Source organism: Zonotrichia leucophrys, chromosome 21 (genome assembly GCF_028769735.1).
Source record: "Zonotrichia leucophrys gambelii isolate GWCS_2022_RI chromosome 21, RI_Zleu_2.0, whole genome shotgun sequence".
Lineage (NCBI taxonomy): Eukaryota > Metazoa > Chordata > Aves > Passeriformes > Passerellidae > Zonotrichia > Zonotrichia leucophrys.
In genome coordinates, this window is record NC_088190.1 from 781,673 (window position 1) to 807,291 (window position 25,619).

A 25,619-nucleotide genomic window follows, 5' to 3' on the forward strand; every position below is an offset into this window, starting at 1 on the left:
GCGAGTGATGCAGCTCTCACTGCAAGCCCTGATGGAATTCCTGCTGATTCAGAGGCAGAGGAGTTAACCCTTTCAAGTTCTGGGTCAAAGGAGCACTGAGGTTTGAGCCAGCCACTTCAATGCCACATCAAGGTTTTAATGTGGCCACCAATTCTCAGAATGTCAGACTTGAGCTGAGCTTTAGGCCGGCGAGGACAGAGAGAATAGCCTGGGAGAAGCAGGATTTAAAAGATGGCAAAGAGTCAGGGGAAACTGTAGAGATAAAAGTGAAGAGCATGGAAGCCAACGATGTGGGATAAAAGGCTTATTTCCTACTGCAGTGGAGGCAGGAGGGGGAAGGCCGAGGTCTGTGTGAAACTTCCCTGCTGCTGGGAAGAAATCATGCCAAGAATATCCATGGCTGACACACACAACATCAGAATTTCTCACTGCTGAATCTCGGTGCAGAGATGAGTCCTGCTCCAGTCTCCACCTGTGAACCCCCAGCTCACCTCAGGCACGGTGCTGCCATGCTGCCCAGGCACTTTGTCCATTCTTCTCTCCAGAAAATTATTATGGAGAAAATTATTCTCCTGCAATTGCATCCAGGCAGCAAAAGAGCTGACCAAGACAAGCCTCAGGCCAGCCAGGTTTAATACCACATCCACTAAAAAAGCCCCAAGAACCAGTAACCAGTGGGCAGTACTTATACAGGAGGACTTCCATAACATTCAGCTCCTAGTTAGAATTTCTATATCCAAATACATTTAAAGAATTTAATTGACATTATTGTTTTGTCCTAACTCCAAAAGAAATTCATGCTTTGTGCAATTAGTAAATCCTTTCCACAGATTGCTGTGTCCTCACAGAATGGTTTGGGTTAGAAGGGACATTAATGACAAGAATTTGAGCTAACACAGATGTGGGGTTTGGGTGTGCTGAGCACCCACAGCCCCTTCTGATGTCAATGAAATGTCACAAATGCTGCAAAAGCTCCATTAAAAATGAATTCCAGTGCAGCTCTCCAGTGCAGAGGTGATCCCCTGTGCCTGACTCTTCTTCACACCCTCCTGAGCTGCCGTGTGGAATCCTGAAGTGCAAAGAGGTATAAAACCCCAAAATTTCGCCCTCAGCTAATTTCAAAGCCTATTTACACAACTGGATACACAAGGATTAAGAAGTGCATTGCAGGGCAGGTTTGCTTGGTTTGGTCCTTACACAGTTCAGTGCAACCGTCAGAATAAATGACTTCTTCAGAGGAGAGAGGGAAAAAACACATTTGGTTAATCAGCTCAATATTACAGCAGTTCCCAAAGATTAAATATGCACTGCACAAACCAGCAACCCAGGAAAGGCCTTTTTACATTGACAATTCACTTGCAAAGAGTAAGATTTTGAGTCAAATACCTGTATCTTCTTCAGCACAGAAACCTGACTTCCCATGGCACCTGTAGCTCACCTGTGCCTCTTACTGGTGAATTGCTGTTATTATTCATAGAATCACAGAATGGGCAAGACTGCCTGTGCTGCAGAATCCTGGGGGCTGTCCTGCCAAAACTGCCACCCAAATTGCCTTAAACTGCCACCCAAACTGTCCTAAACTGCCACCCAAACTGCCCCAAACTGCCACACCAGGTCTTACCTTCTGTGCAGCTCAGACTGACCCTCACTCCAGACTCACCTCAGCTGCTGCCACCTTGCTGAGCGGCTGAAAATCACCTTGTTCCTGAAAATAATTGCCAATTTTATCACAAGTGGCAGGGATGCTGGGCACGGAGTGCTGAGATTTCACTGATCTGGGTTTTCTTGCCTCGTGGTTGATGTTGCTGCCTGTCACCTGAAACCAACAGCCCAGCTATGCTGCTTTTGTTGGAATCTCTAGTTCTTTTCCATAGAAGGTAAAAATTCCACTCCTGGGGAGATTTCTGCTCCCCTTTTGTTTTGAAACCGCGGGTTTAGGAGCTGGGAAGAAAGGGCTGCCAGCAGCGTGTCACTCCTGAGGGAGGAGGAGGAGGAGGATTTTCAAAGGGAATGGCATTTGCCTGGTGACAGGATACAGAAAGGCAGGCAGAGAATTCATGGTCTGTTCCCTGTTCTGCCAAATGACTTTTACTGGACCATACACAAGTCTTTGCTTGGGACACATTTTTAAGGAAATCAAGTGTCTGAAGAGACACAGAAGTCGACAGGAGCATTTAGACACCTGTGATCTGGTAGTTTTTATTTGAATTCCTGCATGTTTTTTGAAAAGCCATCAGGGCTGCAGTCTCCTGCACCTTTCAACTCTAAGTAGTTTTTGAGAGCTCTGAATTTTTCAAAGGTTTCAAATCTCTCCCATTCAAAACTAGATTTCCAGTGATGAGGGAAGGTGTTGAAAGCAAAATGCTTTGAATGCTAAGGCTCAGGGCTGTGGAGTGCTTTTAGACCCAGTCTCTAATTTTCAGAGGAGCCAAGTGTCTGCAGTTTTGATTTCTAGCAGGATTGTGAACGCTCTGCACTTTTGAAATCCAGCGAATGCCTTGTGCCTTGGTCCTTGCTGTGCAAAGGGGAGCAGCCCTGAGGTCTGGGCTGCCTGTTTCTGCTTACAAAGCTCTGTTGTACCCATACTTGCAGCGAGGAGCTTTTCAACCCATTCATCAGCAATGAATGCACAGGAAAAGCTGTGCAGGGGTCAGACAGACCCGGGGCCATCAGCTCTGGCCATCGGGGCACCTGTCCCCTCTGTGGGGACAGCTCAGCCAAAGGCCAGCAGAGCTGACTGGCCAAACCCATTGTCCTGCTGGGGGTGAGGAGGAGGGCAGGAGGGCTGCTGGAAAGGCCAGGCCTGGAGAAGACCAGAGTTTGGGGTTGCTGAGGGGTTTTTAACCAATCTCCCCCTTGGCTGTGCTGCAGGTACAACACAGACATGCTGGTGGCAGTGCTCCTGCTCCCCCTGCTCCTGGTGCCCCTCAGCCACGGCCACGAGGTGTCCTGGACATACAAAGGTAAAAACGGGGCTGCTCTGGGGCTGCAGGCTCCCTTCCCTTCCCTTCCCTTCCCTTCCCTTCCCTTCCCTTCCCTTCCCTTCCCTTCCCTTCCCTTCCCTTCCCTTCCCTTCCCTTCCCTTCCCTTCCCTTCCCTTCCCTTCCCTTCCCTTCCCTTCCCTTCCCTTCCCTTCCCTTCCCTTCCCTTCCCGAGAGATCACAGAGCAGCCAATTTATTCCACTTCAGCAATGCCTCCGTGTCTTGAAAGTGATTCTCCTCAATGTCACCTCCTTTTACTCCTTTGTGTGGTTAGGACACACTGTCAGGGTTGGCAGCACAACGAGGTTCAAACAATGGGGGAAATCTTTAGAATGTGTTAGAAGAAAAGCTGCCCTGTGGATGATCCTGCAAGGAAAAGCTTTAAATACTGCCTGCTTCTTGTTTTATTGTCATATCCCAGGCAGTACAGAGCACTAAGTATTTATTTAGGTATTTGTAATTTTTTTGGTGAAATTTTATCTAAATTTGATTTGTGTCAGGGGTTTGTTTGCAGAGCTCACTGAAGTAAGTGGTAATCCTTTTATGATCTTCAGTGGGCTAAGTTAAAACAAAGGATATTGCTGAAGAGTGTCAATATTGCAATTGCTCTCTCCCTAGTTAAAAATAGCTAATTGCTGTCAGTTCCTGATCCCAAGCTGAGCCTTCCTGCCTATTGCCCTGATCCTATTCACTCGCACTGGTTAAGAAGCCAATTCCTCACCTCTGGCAGCCGGGACCCATTTAAATCCCCATTTCCATGTGAACACCCTCATCCTTTGGTGGGGGTTCAGCCTCCAGCAATCGCCGAGCCTCTGCTGCAATGCAGGTTTCTCACTTTGCAGCACGGCTGTCCTGCAGACACAACCATGTGCATTTCCACTCTGGGGAAGGCACAGCAGCCCGTAATGGCTGCAGCTCCTGGCGTTCCCATGATTAGATTGGCATTGCCTGCCGGCACATGAGGAGCGCTGGGGCTGCTGGCTGACAGCACATCCCTGCCACCCTCCTTCCTCCCTGCAGGAGAGGGAGAGCTGGACGAGGAGCACTGGGCACAGCACTTCCCAGACTGTGCTGGCCAGCAGCAGTCCCCCATTGACATCCAGAGGAGGAAGGTGAGGTACAACCCCAAGCTGCAGCTGGAGCTCGGTGGCTACGATGAGCCCCTGCAGGGGCAGCTCAGGATGACCAACAATGGCCACTCTGGTAAGGCTGGGGCACTGCAGGAACAGAACTGTTGTTTCAGCTTGGAAATGCATCCCCAGACAATGCCCTTGTTCTGAACTCACCTTACTTTGCCTTCTCACCTCATTCTGCTCCCTTAGGTTTGCTGTTTTCCTCAGTCAGGCAGGAAAGCTCTCCAGAAATACATAAATAAATCAGGCAAATAAAAGGCAGTTAGGTATTTTCTCTGTTGGACATGAAAAGGGAATAAAATGCAGCTGGAGAATTGCAAATTGAGCCTTTCCTTTAATGTGCTGCAAGACAACAGGGGTGCAGCTGTGAGTGGCATTGGGGCACACTGACTCCTCTGCTTTCACAAAAATGCATCTTTTGGCCTGTGCATAAATCCTGTGACAGGAATGTCACCTTTGCATCCCAAGTTTGGTTGGATGTAGGTCACCCTGAGTACAAGACAGAGGGGGATCCCTCCCTCACCAGAGGACTGGTGTTTTGGGGCTCAGGCAAGGAAACTGAAGCACAGCACATGTTAAAAACCCGGCCTTTGGCTACCCAGTTTCAGGGCAATGCTTATCATTTAGGAGATCCCAGATCCCCCTGCTGCAATCTGTAATTCATTGCCTAAATAATTCATCAGCTGGTGCTGTTGGGATAACGCCTTTGGACTACAGATGAGCAATGAGAGAATTTCCTAATGGCTGCAGGGGAGAGAGGATGAGTGCTTTGGGGAGGCGATGGCAGCATAAAGCTTCAGCTCCTGAGTCCTGCACAGCAGCTCTTCCTTCCTGCCTGCGACGAGGAGAGAGAAGCCCGGGTGAGGGCAGGCAGGGGAAGTGCCAGCAGGGGAAGACTGCTGTGATTGTGCCTCTGAAAACTGAAACTCCTTTTGTGTGGCCGCACCAACTCAGCGTTCAGCCCGGAGCTCTCTGTCAGCACTACTGCCCTGCCTGCCTAGACATTAATTCTTGCAGGTTTAGCTTTTTTGACCGCATGTGTGTATTTGTCCGTTCTTTTGTTAACTTCCCAACAATGCTTTTCTGATGCGGGGCAGTTTCCTAAAGCACAAAGACAAACGGCTGTGCTATTCACAGCTCCTGTGAGTCAGGCTGGGCTTTTCTACTGGCTTCAGTGAGATGGGACAGAGCAGCAGAATCTCTCAGGGAAAGCACTCAGCAGATCTGAAAGGGAAAGGGACAGCAGAGGGATTTACAGCAGGACTCTCCTTACAGGCTCTCAGAGCCAAAGCCCAAATGGCCAGGGCTGGGCAGGCAGGGTGGCTGGGCTGCTGTCCCTGCAGGCAGGCATGGCCCGAGGCCAAGCTGCAGAGCAGCAGTGCTGGGGAAGGCTCAGCTGCCCTCTCCCTGCCCAGCCCAGCTGATTCTCCACCGCCGGGCAGAGCAGGAGCACTCACACTCGCCACTCACACTCCATGGAGCACTCGCACTCCCCACTCACACTCCATGGAGCACTCACACTCCCCACTCACACTCCATGGAGCACTCACACTCCATGGAGCACTCACACTCGCCACTCCACGTATGGAGCACTCGCGCTCCCCACTCACACTCCATGGAGCCACTCACGCTTCATGGAGCACTCACACTCCCCACTCACACTCCCACTCACACTCCATGGAGCACTCACGCTCCCCACTCACACTCCAGGAGCCCCTCACACTCGCCACTCACACTCCATGGAGCGCTCGCGCTCCCCACTCAGACTCCATGGAGCACTCACCTCCCCACTCACACTCCCATGCACATCGCACTCACACTCCCACTCACACTCCATGGAGCACTCACGCTCCCCACTCACACTCGCCATCGACTCCCACTCACACTCCCTGGGCACTCACGCTCCCCACTCACACTCCCCACTCACACTCCCCACTCACACTCCATGGAGCACTCACACTCGCCACTCACACTCCATGGAGCACTCACACTCCCCACTCACACTCCCCACTCACACTCCACGTGGGAGAAAAGCAGAAGCAAGCCAGGCTGCTCCCCACCTCGTGCTTGCAGCAAATATTTGCCTGGAATGTCTTAGAGGAGCCTCAAGCTTGTTACAAACTCACAGCACAATTCCCTGGCTGTGTTTTGTAGAAAGTAGAAACCCTGGTGAGGTGCTTGAAGTAAATAACCCTCATTATGGAAGGCAGTCAGCAGGGAACTTATGAAAAAGGTAGATTATGTTATCCTTCCCACTCTAGAGCCTTTGGGATATTAAAAGGAAACATGCTTTCGTCTTGTCTGTCTATAAACAGTTCGCAAACAAAAGAAACTCCTCAGAAACCCAAACTATGACTAATTAATAATATGTTGTGCTGCATTTTGCAAGGATAGTTGCTAGTTTTTGTAACATGCTGGGGGCTTTCATTTAGATGAGGCAATTCTCCACTTCCATTCCTAGATATATTAACATAATCTATGATTTCTGGCAGGGAATTAGCAGGAAGACAAAGGGTTTGTGACTTCTCCTTGGCAAGGAGAAGAAAAGAGGTTTGTCTCCACAAACCCTTCAGCAGTGACACAGCCTTTTCAAACCTGCAGGGCGTTCCCAGAGTGGCTGGGCCTCACTGGAATTGTGATAACAGATGGCTGTGTTGATTCCTATTCCCTTTTTCTGCCTTGGATAGGAATTGGTTAACAGACCTGTGCCAGATGTGCTGAGCTGGGTGAGCTGAGCACTGAAGCTTTCATTAATGCCTGCTGCCAAACCCAGAGCTCTCAGGGGGAGAAGGGGTCTGCAGGCACAGCTGGGGATGCCCAGTCCTGCTTGTGCCTGCACCAGCCTGAGCCCAGGAAAGGTTTTAAGCACACAAAGTTCTAAATTTCCCTGTTTTCCCTCCCACACCGGGGTGGTGACGGTGCCTGCTCCTTCCAGGAGGTGCCACCACAGGGATGGGCAATGCTGCCCCCCCTGCTGCCCCCAACCCTGTCCTCCTTCAGTTCAGATCGACTTGCCACCCACCATGAGCATCTCCCGAGGGCTGCCAGGTGTGTACACAGCTGTGCAGATGCACCTGCACTGGGGAGGGCTGGACCTGGAGAGCAGCGGCTCGGAGCACACCATCGACGGCATGCGCTACTTTGCTGAGGTTCGTGGGGTCAGGGATCTGGGGCTCACTGGGAAAGGGGGGCTGCACCCCACAGGGCTGCAGGGAGGGAGGGGGAAAGCAGGGAAATGGGAAAGGGGGGCTGCACCCATGAGCTGCAGGATGGAGGGGGAAGCCAGGGAAATGGGAAAGGGGGGCTGCACCCCATAGAGCCTGCAGGGAGGTAAAGGGGGAAAGGCAGAAAGCAGGGAAATGGGAAAGGGGGGCTGCACCCCATAGAGCCTGCAGGGAGGGAAGGGGAAAGCAGGGAAATGGGAAAGGGGGGCTGCACCCCATAGAGCCTGCAGGGAGGGAGGGGAAAGCAGGGAAATGGGAAAGGGGGGCTGCACCCCATAGAGCCTGCAGGGAGGTAAAGGGGGAAAGCAGGGAAATGGGAAAGGGGGGCTGCACCCCATAGAGCCTGCAGGGAGGGAGGGGAAAGCAGGCAGAATGGAAAGGGGGCTGCACCCCATAGAGCCTGCAGGGAGGGAAGGGGAAAGCAGGGAAATGGGAAAGGGGGCTGCACCCCATAGAGCCTGCAGGGAGGGAAGGGGAAAGCAGGGAAATGGGAAAGGGGGGCTGCACCCCATAGAGCCTGCAGGGAGGTAAAGGGGGAAAGCAGGGAAGTGGGAAAGGGGGGCTGCACCCCATAGAGCCTGCAGGGAGGGAAGGGGTAAAGCAGAAAGCAGGGAAATGCCAGGGCTGAGTCTGACAGTGCTGGCACAGAAAACTCCAAGAAAAGCCATGGTGAGAGCACTTGGGTCCTTCAGAGGTGTTCCCCCACAGTCACCACAAACTTGTTAAACCTTTTGGCCTGCTCTGAGGCACAAACAGCACAAACTGGGGTGGTGTCTGTCCCGCCAGTGTGTCCCTCTAAACAGGCAGGAGCCACTCATCACTCCTTGCTGAATGACCCCCTCTCTCTCCTGGCAGCTGCACATTGTCCACTACAACTCTGCTAACTACTCCAGCTTTGAGGAAGCCAAGGACAAGCCCCAGGGGCTGGCTGTGCTGGCCTTCCTGTACACGGTAGGTACAGGCTGGGGCAGGGGCACTGGCTGGGTAAAACCTCCCTGAGACACGAGGTTTGTACAGCTGGCCCAGGACATGGGGTCTGGCACCTCCTTAGGGGCTGTGCTGCTTCCCCTGGGCCATCTGGGCTTCACACAGCACCAGCCAGTACCCCTTGGGAGCCCCAGAAAACTGCCCCTTAAGTAGTATTTTTTATATATATATATATATATATATATATATATATATATATATATATATATGAATATCAGGTGGGGTTTCCCTGCGGTGCCTCCAAGCCCTGCTTTGCCAGTGGGAACACTTGGATTTTAAAGTAGTAAAAGAGAATCCTGTTCACTGTTCTGCCCCAGCTGTACAAACCTGAGCATTGTCCAGCCCATCAGGGGACCTGTGCTGGTGTTTGTTCTCTTTGTCTCCCCCCAAGTGCTCAGCAGTGAGAAGGACAGGCAGGTCACACCATTGATCAAGTGTCTGTGCTGTGTTTAGGATGGGCACTTTGAGAACACCTACTACAGCGAATTCATCTCCAAACTGGCACGGATCAGGTTTGCAGGTAAGACCTGGCAGTGCCTTCCTCTGTCCCTGATAGCTCCCAGCCTGTGCACACTCTGGGACCTGCCCTTTTCCTGCTGCTGTGCTGGCAGAGCACCCTCAGCCCTGCACAATTTCACCCAGAGCTGTGGGGAGGGTGCTCAGGGCTGCAATAAATGCACTCCTGGAGGTGTGGGCAGCACAAATAGCAGCTTCCTGCAGCCTGCAGAGCCCCTGGTGCCTCCTGGAGCACCCCAGGCACTGGCAGAGCACTGAGAGCACTGCCCAGCACCCCCAGGACCCAGACATGTCTGTCTGACAGACCACAGCCCCAGGAAGGGCCTCTCGTGCCTCTCCATCTCCTCCCAGCTCCAGCACAGTTCTGATGGGCCAGAGGGGTTTGCCAGCCCCAGCTCCAAGAGCACTTCCCCATTAACTGCTGATACCATCTCTGCTTCCTTTGGAGGTCACTCCACAACTCTCAGCTCCCTGGACATCCAAGCCATGCTGCCAGAAAACCTCTCCCACTTCTACAGGTACCAGGGCTCCCTGACCACCCCGCCGTGCTCCGAGAGCGTCATCTGGACCATCTTCCACTCGCCCATTGTCCTGTCCCACACTCAGGTCAGTGCTGCCTCTCCCCAGCTCCTCCTGCCTCTGGGTGTTCCCTTTCTGCCCTCCAGGGAACACACTGCTCTTGGAGCACCTCTCCCACAGAGATTTGGGGTGGATTCCTGCAGTTCCAGGTGCCTGTCGTTCTGCATGGCAGCAGGGCCAGGCTGTGCAGCTGTCACCAAGCTCTGGTGACTGATCACAAAACTCTGCTCAGCAAAGCTCAGCCACCCTGGAGCACTATAAAAAAGGAAGAGACCCATGAGATTAACAAGGCAAAAACTACTGCAAGAGAGTCCCCCTGGAAAAAAAACCAAGCCAAAAAAAAACCACCGAAAAAGAGCCATTCGTAACATTAAAATAATTACAGAATAATTGGCAGATTTTAGAAGGTATTTCAGGGTTTTTCTGTGTCTAGACTCACACTGAAAGCAATGCTTTAAAGTTAATAAATAATAAAGAAGCATCAGAAACATTTTCTTCCAGGAGAAGAAAAAGATAAAACTGAGACCACAGTAGTGGGAGATCACAGTGTGCTCTCTTTGAAAAAGAAATACTCTTTTTGGCAGGGGAAGGCTGGAGGGCACTTGTGAGAAAAGCACTGAATAGCAGCAGAATCTCCATCCCTGCTATCCTCAGGCAGGAGCTCAGAACTCTCCCAGCCCTTATCATGAATTGGCTGATGAGGGCCCTCAGTCCTGTCCCTTCCGCAGCTGCTGCTCAGCAAGAGACCCTGAGGATTCCTGTGTGATCCCCAGTGCAATCCCCAGCTGCAGGGTGTGCCCTGCAGGTCTGGGCACAGCTGCTGTCCCTGTGCCCTCTGCCATGTCCCTGTGCCATTCTGCACTGCAGGTCTGGGCACAGCTGCTGTCCCTCTGCCCTCTGAAATGTCCCTGTGTCCTGTGTAATGTCCCCGTGCCCTTTGTGATGTCCCTGTCCCATTCTGCACTGCAGCTCCAGGCAGAGCTGCTGTCCCTGTGCCCTGTGTGATGTCCCCATGCCACTGTGCCCTATGTATGTCCCTGTCCCTGTGTGATGTCCCCATGCCCTGAGTGATGTCCCTGTGTCATTGTGCCCTGAGTGATGTCCCCATGCCCTGTGTGATGTCCCCATGCCCCGTGTGATGTCCCCTGTCACCGTGCCCTGTCCCTGTGTGATGTCCCCGTCCCTGAGTGATGTCCCCGTGCCCTGAGTGATGTCCCTGTGTCATGTGCCCTAAGTGATGTCCCCGTGCCCTGAGTGATGTCCCTGATGTCCCATGCCTGTGATGTCCCGTCCCTAGTGATTCCCCGAGTGCCCTCATCCCTGAGTGATGTCCCTGTGCCCTGAGTGATGTCCCCGTGCCCCCCTGCCCTGTGCCTGTCCCGTGGCAGGTGCAGCTGCTGGAGAACACGCTGCTGGACTGGCACAACCACACGCTGCGCAACGATTACCGGCACGCGCAGCCGCTGCGGGGCCGCGTGGTGGAGGCGTCGTTCCGAGCCCAGCGGGGCCAGGGTAGGGCCGGGGGACACTGGGGGAGGGTGTGACACTGCCAGGCCCTGTGCTTGGACAGGCTGGAGTCCCCTGGCTGGGAGGGCAGCGTCCCTGCTCGGGTGGAGCTGTCCCTGTGCCTCCCCTGGTTCAAGGTGTGTGCCAGCCCTGCCCTGCGAGTGTCACACCTCCAGGGCAGCTGGTGCCACCTGGTACCACGTCGGGAGCCTCAGCTCGGCTGTGTCTGGTGCATGGAGCTGCAGGAACAGCTCTGGCTGGGCAGCCACACCAAGGAGAGGAGCTGCAGTTTGAAACAGCTTCTGCTCCAGTTGGAAAATGCAGCTTGTGCAGGTGCCAGCCCTCTGTAAGTTCAGCTCTCTGATTGCTCCAGCACAGTGTGATCCAGAGGAATTCACCCTCAGGCTGGACCAAATCCAGATGCAGCTCCAGGACATGAAGAGAGAGTTGCTGAATGGACTGAGCCACGCAGGTAAGACACACAGGTTGAGTCCCCTCACCTGGTGAGGATGGAGAGCCCTGCTGAGCTTGGTGGCCCAAACCATTGACAGCTTTGGCACACCCAGGTAGAATTCTGTGCCATATCTGGGCCTGCTGATGGAAATCCTTCACCATCATCAAGGCCAGCCCTTAGCCAGCTACTCCCATAGCAGCTGCAGCTCTCTCCTGCCACATGGGAACACATTTTTACAAACAGTAAAAATGCTCAGCTCAGTTCCCCCAGGATAAATAACCCTCACCTCTATTTTATACAGCATGAGAAAAGAGAGGAAAGAGGGAAAACCATTTTTTTGCCCAAATGTTTGTGTGGGGGAGCTCAGCTCAGCTTTTCATCATTCCAAAGCCCTTCCCTGCTGGCACAACACACAGCACACCTGGGAGCTCAGACTGCACAGCCCTACCAGCTCTGTGGTGCCATCCTCCAGAATTTGGGCTGCTTTACAGGAAATGTAACTGCTGGCTTTTGGGTTATTTCAGATACCGAATCCAGCACCTTTCCAGCTTTCTACTTCCCCGTGGAAAACGTCGAGAGCTTTGTGGAGGTGCAGCCCCTCCGTGCTGTGTCCCTGCAAGCCTTCACGCTGTGCTTCTGGAGCAGAGCCCAGCCCCAGGGCAGCCAGACCGTCCTGTCCTACTCCACTGGGGAGAGCGAGCACGAGCTGGAGGTGACGGTGGGCTCAGAGCTGGGGCTCTGGCTGGGAGGGCACTTCCTCAGCTTCCCCCTGCAGCATGGGGCACAGGGCTGGCTGCACCACTGCGTCACCTGGGCAGCCCCGGAGGGAACGGCCACGCTCTGGCTCAACGGAGCTGCTGGCAAAGCCAGGAGCATCCAGAAGGGCTACGTGAGCCGGGCTGGGGGCTCGCTGCTGCTCGGCAAGGCCAGGGACCCTCTGCTGGGCACGTTCTCCAACGGCCTGGCAGGCTGGCTGAGCCGGGTGCACCTGTGGAGCAGAGTGCTCAGCGCCGCCGAGGTGCGGGCGCTGGCGCTGTGCAGAGCGGGGCAGCCCGCGGGGGATGTCATCGCCTGGGGACAGACCCCCATGGCCCTGCTCGGGGGCGTCCTTCTGCAGCCTGACACCAGCTGCCAGTGAGCACAGCCCGGCCTCAGGGCACCCCGACAGCCCCAGCTGCGGGCTGGGAAAATCAGAAAAACTGAGCTGGTTTGCTTGTTTCCCCTCCTGCTTTGCACTCCTGGTGCTCCAGGGTGTTTTTCCAAGAGACCAAAACCTCCATCTGTGAGATAAAAGCAATGAACTGCAGAATCTGGCACAGCCCAGCGCCCTGGCTTGTTACATCTCTCTAGGGGGTTGATTTAGATCTCCGTACACAGATTTTTTTTTCATGCCAAAGAGCTGCTCTCTGCTCAAATGAGCTGCTTTCTCAAATAAAATTTCTCTCCCATCCATCTCCCAGTCTCAGTTTCTCGCCATCCTCCCTGCTTGTCTCTCCTCCTGTTTGTCAGCACCAACTCAGCACCCTTCCCTTGCAGTTGTGTCCCACAGGAGCAGATGTGGAGCTGTGGCCGGGCAGCTCCCAGGACAGGTCCTGTGCACTCCCTGTGCCCTGGCCTGTGGCACAACTTTGCCTTCTTTTCTGTAGGGGATGCAGAGACAGAGCATGGAAACAGCTCCTTTTCCAACACTCGTATCACAAACTTGAGCACCAGGTATATTGCAGCTATAAACTGATTTGCTAGGGTTAAAGTAAATCATGTGAGGGATTCTCCATCTACTACACAAGATCCATGCCAAGCTGCTCAACAGTTCTGCTTTTGTCAGAACAGAGGGCTGCACACTGACATACCAAATGGAATTTAATTTCCCTTGCTGGACCCTCAAACACACAAGTGACAGTTCCCCAGAGGAGTTTAGGGCTCTCCTTGCACACAACTGCCCCCACCCAGCCCAAGGGCTGCCGTGTGTCCCCTGGATGTGCCACCAGGACAAACACCGGGGACACTCATCAGCTCCTTGGTCACAGACTGAGCTGGCTGAGGACATTTCCTTTTCCTTGGAACAAGAGGAGGATTTGGCAGCATTAGCTTTGGATTAGATGTTAAATGTCTTTTCCTGCCCTAACAGTTCTGATTGTCAGATCAGCATCAAAGGAGGAATCCCTGGATTTGTGTTCCTGCTGAACAGATCCTGTCAGGCCAAGCACAGCTGGCTCACATCTCAGTGCTGGAGAGCGATTTCTTCTCTTCCTGCCTTCCTACCTTCAGGGGGTAGGAATCTTTAGGCTCTTGGCTTTCCTGCACCTCCACTTTGTTCCTCTTGGCCATGATCCTGTTGATTTCCATGAAGGTTTTATTCTTGGTCTCGGGAACGATGAAGAAGATGTAGAGCAGGGTTGCCACGCAGATGGCACAGAAGATGAGGAAGCTGTAGGGCCCCAGCCCAGCCTGGGGCAGGGACAGGAGAGAGCAGGGGTCAGGGCACATTCCAGCTGGGAATGCCTGCTCTGGCCCTGCTCTGCCTGTGGAAATGCTGTCAAAATTCTGTCTTTAGAATCCCAGCATTCCAGCTGGGAATGCCTGCTCTGGCCCTGCCCTGCCCTGCCTGTGGAAATGCTGCCACGGTGAGGTGCTCGTGGTTTAGCCTGAACAACCCAAAGCTGGGGAGGTTTTAGATTCTGTATTCTCCAACCAGCACCAGGGGTTCATTGGAAACTCACTGGGAAAGGAGGCTGAGGGTCTGCTGTGTAACTCACACAAAACTCAGCAGCTGCCTCTGCCCAGGGTGAAGTCAGGGCCTGCAGCAGTTTGTGGTCACTGCTGTGGGGGCAGTTTAACTGGACATCCAGATTTCAGAACCTAAAACTGTCCCTTCAAGGCACATCCTGCAGGGGAAAATGGGGAATTTGCCATCTTTTCCAAGCTCCTGAGCTCAGGATGAGACCTGGCAATCAAACTGCTTTCTTTTAAAGCCTGTGCAACAGGCAGGTGTGATGAGACAGTGCTGAGCAGCATCAGAGTCCTGCCTGTAACACATCCCACACAGGGGATTTGGAACCAACAAATGCATCCACACTCCCCAGAGCCTCTCTGCAAGAGCACAGGGGTGAGGAGGCCCGAGCCCTGTGCTGGGTTCTTACCTCCATGTAGAGGAAGAGCAGACCCACGGCGAAGTTGCTCAGCCAGTGCACAGAGCCGCCCACCATGAACGCCGCGGGCCGCGACGACTGCAGGAACATCTCGGTGATCATCACAGCAGGAATGGGACCTGCAGGGCAGCTGCAGCTGAGCACCCCTCAGGGAGTGCCCTCACCCTGAGCTCCTCACTACACTGCTCATCTCAGTGGCTTCAGCCATCAGCAAATCAAATAAGGATTCAATTTAAAGGAAAAAACGGGGCAATGAAATGGCTTGCGCAGGGCATGGCCACGCAGAGACGAAATTGAGCCCCCCTGGATGAGCCCCACAAAGGTTTTGGTTGGACATTGAAGGCAGCCCCTGGCTTTACCCAGCTCCTGGGGGAGGCTGTGGGCACTTACTGGGTCCGATGGCGTGTCCAATGATGTAGGCAATGACACAGACTATGCTGAGGTAGGACATCCAGGACACAGAGCTCTGTGAGGATGGAAGCACAGCTGAGGGGTGGCTGAGCATGCCCTGCACACGCAGGGAGCTGCTCACACTGAGGTCTGAGGGCGTCCCAGGGCAGGGTCACCCTTCAGTGCCAGGATCAGGCACAGAAATCGTGGGAGGGACCAGCTGAGCCGTCCATACACACCTGCAGGTTGAGGGCCAGGGTTAGGATTGCACAGGAGGCAGAGCACAGCACAAAGCCAGCCAGGAGGAGGATCCTCCTCCCCAGGGACTCCACAATGAAAACCTGGAGGAGACAGGAGAGGGGCAGACACCAGGGGCTCAGCAATTGCTGCAGATGCTTTTGTCCAAGGGACACCACAGGGCATCTGTCATGGAAAACACCTCCCAGAGTGTGCAAATAACACTCCAGTGGAAGGTTTGTGGGATGAGATGATCTCTAAGGTCCTTTCCAACCCAAACCATTGGATTGGAAGGATTCCATGAGCACAACCTAATTTAAACAGGGGCAGGGGAGAGCTCAGAGAGCCCCAGCACAAACTTACAGCCAGCAGAGTCATGACCACGTTGATGGCACCTATTGACACGGTGACATACTGGATGCTGCTGCTGTGCACCCCTGCTGACTCGAAGATCCTGTCTGCATAGTAGAACACCTGCAGCAGAACCACAGCTGTGTTACTGCATGGCCTGAGGCAGGGCATGGGGACTGCTTTAAATGCTGGCACTGGTGCACAGAAGCCCCAGGATGGAATCTGTCCATCTCTGGCTGGGATGTGGGCACTTTGCTCCAGAAACACTCCAGTGATCATTAACAGGGCACTGAGCCTGCACCTTGTCCTGGGTTTGGAACTGGCCAGGCCTGACCCAGCCCTGTGTGACCCTGGGCATGTCCTGAGTGAAGGGGCACTCTCGGGGGTCTGCCCTGTGCCAGCACTGCCCTGTGCCAGCACTGCCCCGTGCCAGCACTGCCCCCAGCACTGCCCCCAGGACTGCCCTGTGCCAGCACTGCCCCCAGAACTGCCCTGTGCCAGCACTGCCCTGTGCCAGCACTGCCCTGTGCCAGCAGTGCCCCCAGAACCTCTCTGAAGTTCCAGCCCTGTTTGTGCCCCCAGCCCTGTTTGTGCCCCCAGCCCCAGTTTGTGCCCCCAGCCCCTCTCTGAGGTTCCAGCCCCAGTTTGTGCCTCCCCACTCACCCCGTTGACCCCCGAGAGCTGCTGCCCTGCCATCATGACGATGATGGAGATGAGCTGCCACCTGAGGCCCCTGAAGGTGAACAGGCTGAGCACAGAGAACTGCCCTTCCTCCTTCTCAGAGCGATCCTCCTGGTACATCTCCTGAATCTCCTCTTCCACGTCCTGCCAGCCCCTCAGCCTCTGCAGAGCTGGTGGGGAGAGCACAGGGACAGCCCCAGGGCTGCAGAGCTGTGCTGCTTCAGAGCAGGACACAGCAGGGTGGGCACCTGGGCAGTGTGCTGGGCACCTGGGCATCCCCACACCCAGGAAAGGAGCAGTGTCCCGAGAATTCCACCCCCAGCAGTGGAGAATTTCCCACCCTCGTGGTGCTGCCAGCCCATCCTACAGTCAGATCCATCCCCTCCCAGCTCCCTTCTCCATCCCACAGCCAGATCCATCCCCTCCCAGCTCCCTTTTCCCACCCTTGTGCTGCCAGCCTGTCCCACAGCCAGACCCTGTCGCAGACATCTCTTTATGAAAATCCTTTCTTAGGATTTTTTCTTCCTGAGAAGCTGAGAGGCCTCAGGAACAAAATGCAAACAATGGTTATCTGCTGCTGTGGAATGCAACAGGTGGATCCGTGATTGGTCTCTTGTGGATGTTTGGATTTGGTGATCAGTCACAGCAGAGCTGGCTCTCTCTCTGTCTGAGCCAGCTGCCTTTGTTATCATTCCATTCCATTCTATTCTATTCCATTCCATTCCATTCTATTCTATTCCATTCCATTCTATTCCATTCCATTCCATTCTATTCCATTCCATTCTATTCCATTCCATTCTATTCTATTCTATTCTATTCCATTCCATTCCATTCCATTCCTAGCTAGCCTTCTGAGATGAACCTTTTCCTTCTATTCTTTTTACTATAGGTATAATATAATATATATATCATAAAATAATAAATCAAGCCTTCTGAAACATGGAGTCAGATCTATGTCTCTTCCCTCATCCTGTAAACCCCTGTGAACATGGTCACAGGACCCATCCCCTCCCAGCTCCCTTTTCCCACCCTTGTGCCGCTGCCAGCCCATCCCACAGGCAGATCCATCCCCATCCCACAGCCAGCCCATTCCCTGGCAGCCCCATGCCCTGCCCTGGCAGCAGGGCACAGCGTGGGGCTGTACCTGTCCGTGCCTGCTCCTCGGAGCCCCGTTGGATGAGCAGGTACCTGGGGCTCTCGGGGAAGAAGGGCAGTGCCAGGAGCTGGAGCAGGGACGGGATCCCGGTGAGCCCCAGCAGCACAGGCCACCCTGCAGCAAGGTCACAGCAGTCAGAGAGGGAAATCCTCACCCTGGGCAGCCTGGAGAGGCCCTGGGCCGCAGCTTTACCTCTGGCATTGCCAAGGATGCCGTGCAGCCCCAGGATCTGGGCTGCAAGGATGCCAATGGTGATGAAGAGCTGCGGCACCACCCCCACAGCTCCTCTCAGGTTCTTGGGGGACATTTCTCCGAGGAACATGGGAACCACGTTGGAAGCCAGGCCTAGAAGTCAAGAGTTGTACAAAAGGATTGGTTTTTACATTGGCCAGTTACTGAATCAAGTGCATGAACACATTGGAAACTCAACTGGGGGTTCCTTTTTCTAGCAGACTACTTCCAGAACGAGCTTGCACACTGAAGCTGACTCTTTTGCTCTCTTCTTGTTTCTTTCCTATTTTCTTGGCTTCTTTGCCACTACCTAGACAAATTGGGAGCAGCGTCAGACATGCAGCTCAGCCTTCAGCCAGCTGCTGATTGCCCATGGGCCGCAAAACAGATCCCTGATGAACCACAGGGTGCAAACTTCACAGCCAAACCCTTCTGCTTTGAGTGCCCAGGTTATCAGCTCTGGGCAGCAAAGCACTTGTGGGGTGTGCCAGGGTGGGCAGGAGCCTGCCTTGCCTGCAGAGCCAGCAGATATTTGGGGGTTTCTTGGTTTGAGTGTTCAGTGTTCATCCCCCTGAACGCAGCTTCCCCCAGCAGGCTCTGCCAGGAGCAGCACAAGGCACACAAAGGAAAGCTGTGCTGCTCCAGGTTTGGAAACCAACTCCAAATACAAGAGAGGAACCTTTTGCTTCCTCTAAAGCAAGGAGAGAAATCAGCACCCAGACACGCTGGTGTGAAAGTGGAAGGAAATGGCTCTGTGTTGGATTTAGAACTTCCCTGCTGGGTGAGGCCGTGCTGAGGGCTTTGCTGGCCTGTGATGCCTTGCAGGTGGCCTGCTGGAATGGGTGTTTATGCTCTAATAAGGGCACCAGGGACTCGGGTTATTTTTAGGAACATTCTAGGGCTGCCCACAGTGACCCCAGCCAGACCCTGTGCTGCCAATCCTGCAGCTCCCAAACTCCTGGGATCAAATGACCACAGGCAACTCTCATCTGACCTTTCCAGAGCCCCTGGGCTCCAGGAGCCAAAGGTGATCAGGCTGGTATTTGAAAGCTGAAAGGCCTAAATGTCGCATCCTTTCTTAGGATTTTTTCTTCTTGAGAAGCTGAGAAGCTCCAGGAACAACATGTAAAACTGCTGCTGTGGAATGCAACAGGTAAATCTGTGATTGGTCTCATGTAAATGCTTAAATTTAGTGACCAGTCACAGCAGAGCTGGCTCTCTCTCTCTCTGTCTGAGCCAGCTGCTTTTGTAATTATTCTATTCTATTCTATTCTATTCTATTCTATTCTATTCTATTCTATTCTATTCTATTCTATTCCATTCTATTCCATTCTATTCCATTCCACTCCATTCCATTCTTAGCTGAGCCAGCCTTCTGAGATGAACTTTTCCCTTCTATTCTCTTTACTGTAGTTATAATGTAATATATATATATATCATAAAATAATAAATCTAACCTTCTAAAACACAGAGTCAACATTCTCGTCTCTCCCCTCACCCTGTGGCCACTGTCACACCTAAAGGCACAGAAACCAGAGCCACCACAGTGCCAGGGGGTGCCAGCCCTGGGTGCTCCCCAGCCCCAGTTCAGGCCAGGCCAGCCTGAGAAGGACAAGCCAGGGCAGCCAGGCTGGATTTGTGGGTTATAAATAACTGCAGAGAGGGATCACATTTAACAGGACCCTTAGCATTTATCCCAAGCTCCGTGCTGAGGGCAGCTGCCAGGTTTAAGGGAGTCAAAAGCCAAGGTAAAACCATTGGATTAAAAAAAAAAAAAAAAAGGAAAACAAGAAACTGGCTCAGGAAAGCAAATTGATCTGTGCATGCAGCAATTACAGTTGGCCAGCTAAGGCAGGAAATTTGTTTTCACAAGCCAGCCCAGCTCATTAACAAACCATGGAGTGTGCCAGTCTCACCAGCCCAAAGCCAATTAACTGAGCCTAAATGCTCTTAGGACCCTTACAGGTCCTGTTCCTGCAGCTCCAGCACTGCCAATCCAGCAGGAACACACAGATATCCTTGATTCCCTCCCTCTGCAGGAAACCCGGGGGCTCTGAGCCCTTTGCTCTCCCTTTTAACATTTCTTTTCTGCTGCAGGAAGAACAGCCAGTTCCAGGGCTGGATTATTGGATCTGGCAATGCTTTTGATGGATTATTCTGGTTCTGTTAAAAAGGAAAGAAGCAGACTATCTGCTTCAAGTTGTCTGGGAAAACAGATTATCCTCAGCAGGTTTGGAGCTGCAGTGCCAGCAGATGTTTATTGCTGCATTTACAGACACACATCTCCTCCCTGCAGCTCAAATTCCACTCCCATTATCTCCCAAAGATCTTCGGTCCTTCTGCACCAGGCTAAAGTGCAGCCTTGTCATGCAGATCCCAAAGTGAGATACCTGTGAGAGCATCTGCTGGGGGAATAAAACACCTTTACACAGCCAAGGAAATATTTACTGCTCCCCCTTCACCACCCACTTACCAGCAAATATTCCCACGAGAACACGGGAGAGGATGATCACTTCAAAGCTTTTTGCCAGCTCTGAGGTCCCCATGAGGATGGCAGCAGCGATGGAGAAGAGGTTATTTATCAGCAAAGTGCCCTTTCTGCAAGGGAGCAGCAGGAGAGAGGATCCAGCTGGGCATTGCTGAGTTGCACAGAGATCCCCTCTGTCCAAAACTCAAATTAATCACCGTGCCAAACACTGCTCAAGGAGGAAATGGCAATGGCCACATTTTTCCTGCAGGCAATGAAGGCCTCCAGAACAAAGTGAAATTTCTCAGGAAGCCTGAGCAGCAGAAGCTGGGCCTGATCTGACCCCAGGACTTTCCTTGCCCACTGACTCCATGCCAAACCCATACCAGAACCCCTTAAATCCCTTCCCAATGGGGAACCAACCCTTGTGGCTGAGCCCAGCTCACACCAGAACCCCATAAATCCCTTCCCAATGGGGGACAGCTCTTGTGGCTGAGCCCAGCTCACACCAGAACACCATAAATCCCTTCCCAATGGGGAGAAAACCCTTGTGGCTGAGCCCAGGCCATACCAGAACCCCATAAATCCCTTCCCTATGGGGACAATCCTTGTGGCTGACCAGGCCATACCAGACCATAAATCCTTCCCAATGGGAACAACCTTGTGCTGAGCCCAGTCATACCAAACCAAATAAATCCCTTCCCAATGGGGAAAACCCTTGTGGCTGAGCCCAGGCCATACCAGAACCCCATAAATCCCTTCCAATGGGAGACAATCCTTGTGGCTGAGCCCAGGCCATACAGAACCATAAATCCCTTCCCAGGGGAACCAACCCTTGTGGCTGAGCCAGCTCACACCAGAACACCATAAATCCCTTCCCAATGGGGAGAAAACCCTTGTGGCTGAGCCCAGGCCATACCAGAACCCCATAAATCCCTTCCCTATGGGGACACAACCCTTAGGGCTGAGCCCAGCTGCTCTCCATCAGCCCCAAGGTGTGAGAGAGAGGGAATTTCAGGCAGCTGAAGGGCTGGGCAAGGTGGGGTTCCCACAATATTCTCTCCAAAAGGAGGGCAGGGCCTCTCACCCACCTGCCACAGTTGTTGACCATGGGCCACACCAGGAGTGACCCAAAGAGGCCACCCAGGGGGAACATGGACACTGTGAGTGACCAGAGCAGGGTCTGGAAGCCCCTGTCCATGGGCACCCCTGTCCTCTCCAGGTAGGTGCTGTTGTAGAAGTCCTGCATATACTGGAAGGAAGCACAGAGCAGATTTGGCACAGAGGGACAATCCCTGTGCTGGGAGGGTTAGATAACAGCAGCTCAGGGCCATAAAGCTCTGCCATAAAACCCTGCCATAAAACAACTGTCCTGAGGAAAAATGGGATGGCTGAGCTGGAAATGAGTGCAAGGGAGGGATGGAGGAGGAGGATGGAGAAGCCTGGGATGAAGGAGGAGGATGAGGATAGAGAAGCCTGGGGAGGAGGAGGAGTATAGAGGAGCCTGGAGTGGAGGAGGAGGATGGAGGAGGAAGATGAAAAGCCTGTGTTCCTGCAGGCTGTCCTGCCCTGTAGGATGTGCCTGGTTCCCAGAGCTGTCTCCCAGGCACACAGAGAGAGGACAAGACCCCCACAAATAATTTTTCATAATTATTTTTCAAATAATTCAATTAATTGAATTGCCATAACCCCGGCCCTGCCCGGGGCCCTCAGGCACTCACCGGGGCAGGAGAGTTGATCACAGACACGTTGTAGCCGTACTGGAAGGAAGAGCCAAAGGCAGAAATCAGAGCCACCAGGGCCAGGGGCAGCGTCATCTTCTGCAGAGGGGGAGAAGAACCATCAGCACCCCCCTGGAAGTGGCTCTGAGGCATTAATAACAATCAGTAAAAACAATGGAATACACAAAGCCTTGCTTTCTGTGTTTTCCCTTCATTTTGCTGCATTTAAAGCCCAATGGGTTGTTTCCATTACAGCTCATTTTGTTCTGCTTGATATGCCCACAGCCATTAGAGTAATTCACTCTGCTTTGCTGCTATTGATGAGTCATTTGGATGATTAATTTTTTTCCAAGTTACCATTCTTAAAACACCACCCTGCAGGGAACAAGGTTTATGCAATTATCCTTTTCCAATGTGCAAATTGGGCACTGCGATAATACAGGATATTGGCACAGGAAAGCCTTAAAAAGAAGTGATTTTTGCATTAAGTGGCCAAATCCCTTTCCTGTTGGTTTTTTTTTCCTCTGCATTTTGGGACAGAGCTATTTATGGATCCAACTGATTGCCACTGAAGCCAATTAGAATTTATCCAGGCAACCCCCAGGGCTTGCTGAGGGCACAGGAGCTGCACTTTGCCCTGGGACAGAGGAGGGGATTGCCATCTGAGCAGGATCGGCGCCCCGACGTGGGCACACATTCCCCAGGCCCACAAACCTCCAGAACAATTCCCTTTTCCCAGCAGTTCAGCTGCAGCTCAGCCCCGGGCTGTGTTGACAGAGTTGGGTTGTTGGGGTTTTCTTTGGCTGGGTTTTACAGCTCACTAATGCATCTCGCTGCTGCTACGTCAATAAAGCCATTTTTCATTTTAATCTCGTTTGCTGCCACCCTCTCCAGCCCTAATGGCCTTGATGGCTGCCAGGATTTCTGTCCCAGCTCTCGGCTCAGGTCCCACACGAGTTCTCTGTCCCTTCCCTAATTGAACATTTGTCCAAATTGCTGCTGGAGCTCTTTTCTGTCCCTCAGCATCCCTGGCAGCCCAGCTCCAGGGACCTGCAGGGTTTAAGGTGTTACAGGAGATCAAAATTCAGGTCTGGAAGGAGGCTCAGGCTTCCAGTTCCATTTTCTGGGAGGAGGCTGCTGACATTCCCTCATGGGTGAAGAAAAGCAGCTCCTTGCTCTCATTAACCAGATCCCAGGAGCTCACAAGAGCCACTGGTGTAAATCATTGACATCCAGCACTTGCAACAAAACCTCTGGCACTCCCCAGCAGTGCTTTGGGCAAGACTCCTCTTTGGGAAAGGCAGCCCCGTCCAGGAGCACCTGCAGCAAAAACTGATTGGAAAATGGGGAAGAAAACTCACACACAGAAGGGGAAAGTGACTCAGAAGGAAAAGTCCCACAGAAGGAAAAGTCCCACAGGAGTTATGGGGTGGGAGAGCTGCAGACAATCACTCAGTGCAGCACTGCAGGCAGACACAAACCGGGCTCAAGAACAGAAACCTCTCAGCCCAAAATCAGGGTCTTTCCTCTCGTCACAGGTCCCCCCAGGTGTCCCCGTGTCCCTGGGGACAGGCAGGCACCATACTCACCCCCCTGGCACCCTGGGTGCCCTCGGAGCTGTCCTGCTTCCCTCCTTTCATGCTGCTGGGTGCGTGGATCACAGATGCTGAGCACGGCTTCTCCCAGCAGCCACAGGTGCATGGACTGCCCTGCACAGAGAAACCCCTCCTGAGACTCCCAGACAAACCCTGCCAGGGTCCGGCACTGATTGATCATCCCCTTCCCTGCCTGACTCCCCACAGCTGCAATTTCATTCTCTCCCAGCTCTGGTACCAGTGACAGATGTTCTTCCACCAGATGCGGTCTCAGACAGAGGTGCTGCCCAGTGAGAGGGGCACAGGCTCACCCCTCCATGGGGAAGGTTCAGATTTTCCCCCAGTCTGGTACAATGAGCCAATTTCCCCCATATCTGTGCATGGACAAGCAGAGCCCATGGAGCTGCAGCAGCCAGAGGTGCTGCCCAGTTCTCCAGGGAGAAGGGGCAGATTTTCCCCCAATCTGGTACAATACAATGAGCCAATTTCCCCCATATCTGGACATACAGACAAGCAGAGCCCATGGAGCTGCAGCTGGGGTGGCACAGCCAGAGGTGCTGCCCAATTCTCCAGGGAGAAGGGGCAGATCTTCACCAAAGCTGGTACAATGAGCCAATTTCCCCCATATCTGGACATACAGACAAGCAGAGCCCATGGAGCTGCAGCAGCCAGAGGTGCTGCCCAGCAGCTGTGGCACCAGGGAGCTGCAGCTGAACCCCACCACCTCCCTGCAGACAAACTGCACACAAAACGCTGCTCCCTGTCCTACCTTGCGGCCCAGCTGGCTCAGGCAGCGCTGCAGCCCCCAGGGCTCATCCTCCCAGAGCTGTTCCTTGGCTGTCCCCTCCACAGCAGCTCCTTCCCCGCTCCAGGCAGGGCGCAGCACGTGCTGCTGCCTCTCCTCTGTTATGGGATGGCTTTGGAGCCTGGTTAATCATCCACTACAATCCAGGGTTTATCACAGACGCGCTCACGGGCATCCCCAGCAGCAGGACGAACCAGAACGGCCCCTGCCGCGCTGCTGCTCCGCCTGTTTTCGTTGGGCAGCTCAGAAAAAGGCGCCTCTTGAGCAACTCCTGCCGCGCTCCACGTGCCCCGCACAGCCCCGGGCTGGCGGCAGCGCCTCCTGCTCCACGTGGCAGCGGCGTGGCCGAGCAGGGGCCGAGCAGAGCCCGCTGCTCCCGCTGAGCCGCGATTCAGCGCCCAGCCCCGCTGATTGTCTCTTCTCTTGCCCTTCTTCTCAGAGCCTGAAGTTGCTGTTCCCAGGTGTCCTGGTGGCGATTGCTGGCGTTCATAAAATCAGAGGGTTTTGAGAAAGTGGTTAAAAAGGCAGGCTTCTGACAGCAGATTTGTGAACATTGCTAATGCAGCGAAAAGTTTTCTGAGCAGTAGAGCAGACGTGAGAAACAGCACAATGGACTTTTGTAATGTGTCTTCGTAGATTGCAACAAGGTTATTTAATGTATATCTTTACAAGGTTAGCATGAATGCGTCTCTGTGCTTTGTCTCTCATGAACGAGCTATTGTGTTAACTATCATTATGTGTGTTTCACATGATTAGATACAATTTTTGTCAATATGTTTTGCTGTATGTGTGATTAGCTGAAACCTAGGCTGAGATGGCTTTATGCTATGCTGTAATGCAACACCCCCTTGGCATTTCCTTTAGATCAGAGAGCTGTTAACATCCTGTCTCCATTGTCCTAACAATGCACTGAGACTGATGTGCTGAATAAACAGCTCACGACACTGGTTCAGGTTTGCTGTCTCATTCGTGAGTGTCTATAGCTTGCCACGGCAGGGATCAGCTCCTGCTGCCCTCACCTTCACAGATCCTCAGCCAAGAGGGAAAATTCTGCCCCAGAGTTGTTAAACTGCAAAAAGAGCAAATTCCCACTCCTTCAAAGGCAGTGTCACCCTCTGGGAGCTCTGACAGCTGCTCTGACACCCAGTAAATGCAGGGAAGGAGAATTCTCTATCATGGTCTTTAAACTCTGCTCCTGAACTTGAAGAAATAATCTTGAAAACACGCAGGAATCAAAGAGATCACATGTGTTTGTCATCAGAACCCCTTCATCACAGCAAATATTTGCTTGTGGCAGCAGAAGAGTTGGAATATTTTCCGAACACAGCAGGAGCGTGGCAGCAACATCTCTGTGGTTGTCATTGGCACGGGGATGATCCTGGAGGAGCTTGGTGCAGGGAGACAGGGCAGTAAATCAAACTCTTGGATTTTCAAAGCACTGCAGGGCTGTGACAC

At 53.1% G+C, this 25,619-nt stretch overlaps 2 protein-coding genes across 2 annotated transcripts; one reads left to right on the top strand and one right to left on the bottom strand.

The window, feature by feature from the left end:
- Positions 1-1,830: 1,830 nt before the first annotated feature.
- On the top strand, positions 1,831-12,847 carry CA6 (carbonic anhydrase 6). The gene is made up of 10 exons (XM_064730440.1): positions 1,831-1,877; positions 2,872-2,963; positions 4,003-4,185; positions 7,116-7,264; positions 8,195-8,290; positions 8,780-8,846; positions 9,291-9,448; positions 10,810-10,933; positions 11,301-11,399; positions 11,906-12,847. The coding sequence occupies exons 1-10, from the start codon at positions 1,837-1,839 to the stop codon at positions 12,517-12,519; spliced, it is 1,623 nt and encodes a 540-aa protein (XP_064586510.1). The 5' UTR covers positions 1,831-1,836; the 3' UTR covers positions 12,520-12,847.
- Positions 12,847-24,400, bottom strand: LOC135456536 (solute carrier family 2, facilitated glucose transporter member 5-like). Its single transcript, XM_064730438.1, has 13 exons — positions 24,129-24,400; positions 23,354-23,473; positions 21,765-21,863; positions 21,135-21,295; positions 20,050-20,174; positions 17,538-17,690; positions 17,334-17,459; positions 16,172-16,359; positions 15,521-15,631; positions 15,160-15,261; positions 14,921-14,996; positions 14,522-14,649; positions 12,847-13,829 (listed from the first exon to the last, which is right to left on the bottom strand). The coding sequence occupies exons 2-13, from the start codon at positions 23,402-23,404 to the stop codon at positions 13,596-13,598; spliced, it is 1,554 nt and encodes a 517-aa protein (XP_064586508.1). The 5' UTR covers positions 23,405-23,473; positions 24,129-24,400; the 3' UTR covers positions 12,847-13,595.
- Between the last annotated feature and the right edge of the window lie 1,219 nt (positions 24,401-25,619).

What these genes read in the sequence shown, in the direction of transcription:
- CA6 (XM_064730440.1), top strand. Translation starts at nt 1,837, where the DNA reads ATGCTGCTTTTGTTGGAATCTCTAGTTCTTTTCCATAGAAG. An exon ending in GGTGTCCTGGACATACAAAG is followed by an intron (nt 2,964 to 4,002) that starts GTAAAAACGGGG and finishes TCCTCCCTGCAG; the next exon opens with GAGAGGGAGAGCTGGACGAG. An exon ending in TGCTGGCCTTCCTGTACACG is followed by an intron (nt 8,291 to 8,779) that starts GTAGGTACAGGC and finishes TGCTGTGTTTAG; the next exon opens with GATGGGCACTTTGAGAACAC.
- LOC135456536 (XM_064730438.1), bottom strand. Translation starts at nt 23,404, where the DNA reads ATGAAAGGAGGGAAGCAGGACAGCTCCGAGGGCACCCAGGGTGCCAGG. An exon ending in TGATCAACTCTCCTGCCCCG is followed by an intron (nt 21,296 to 21,764) that starts GTGAGTGCCTGA and finishes GCTTCCTTCCAG; the next exon opens with TATATGCAGGACTTCTACAA. An exon ending in ATGGTCAACAACTGTGGCAG is followed by an intron (nt 20,175 to 21,134) that starts GTGGGTGAGAGG and finishes GCTCCCTTGCAG; the next exon opens with AAAGGGCACTTTGCTGATAA.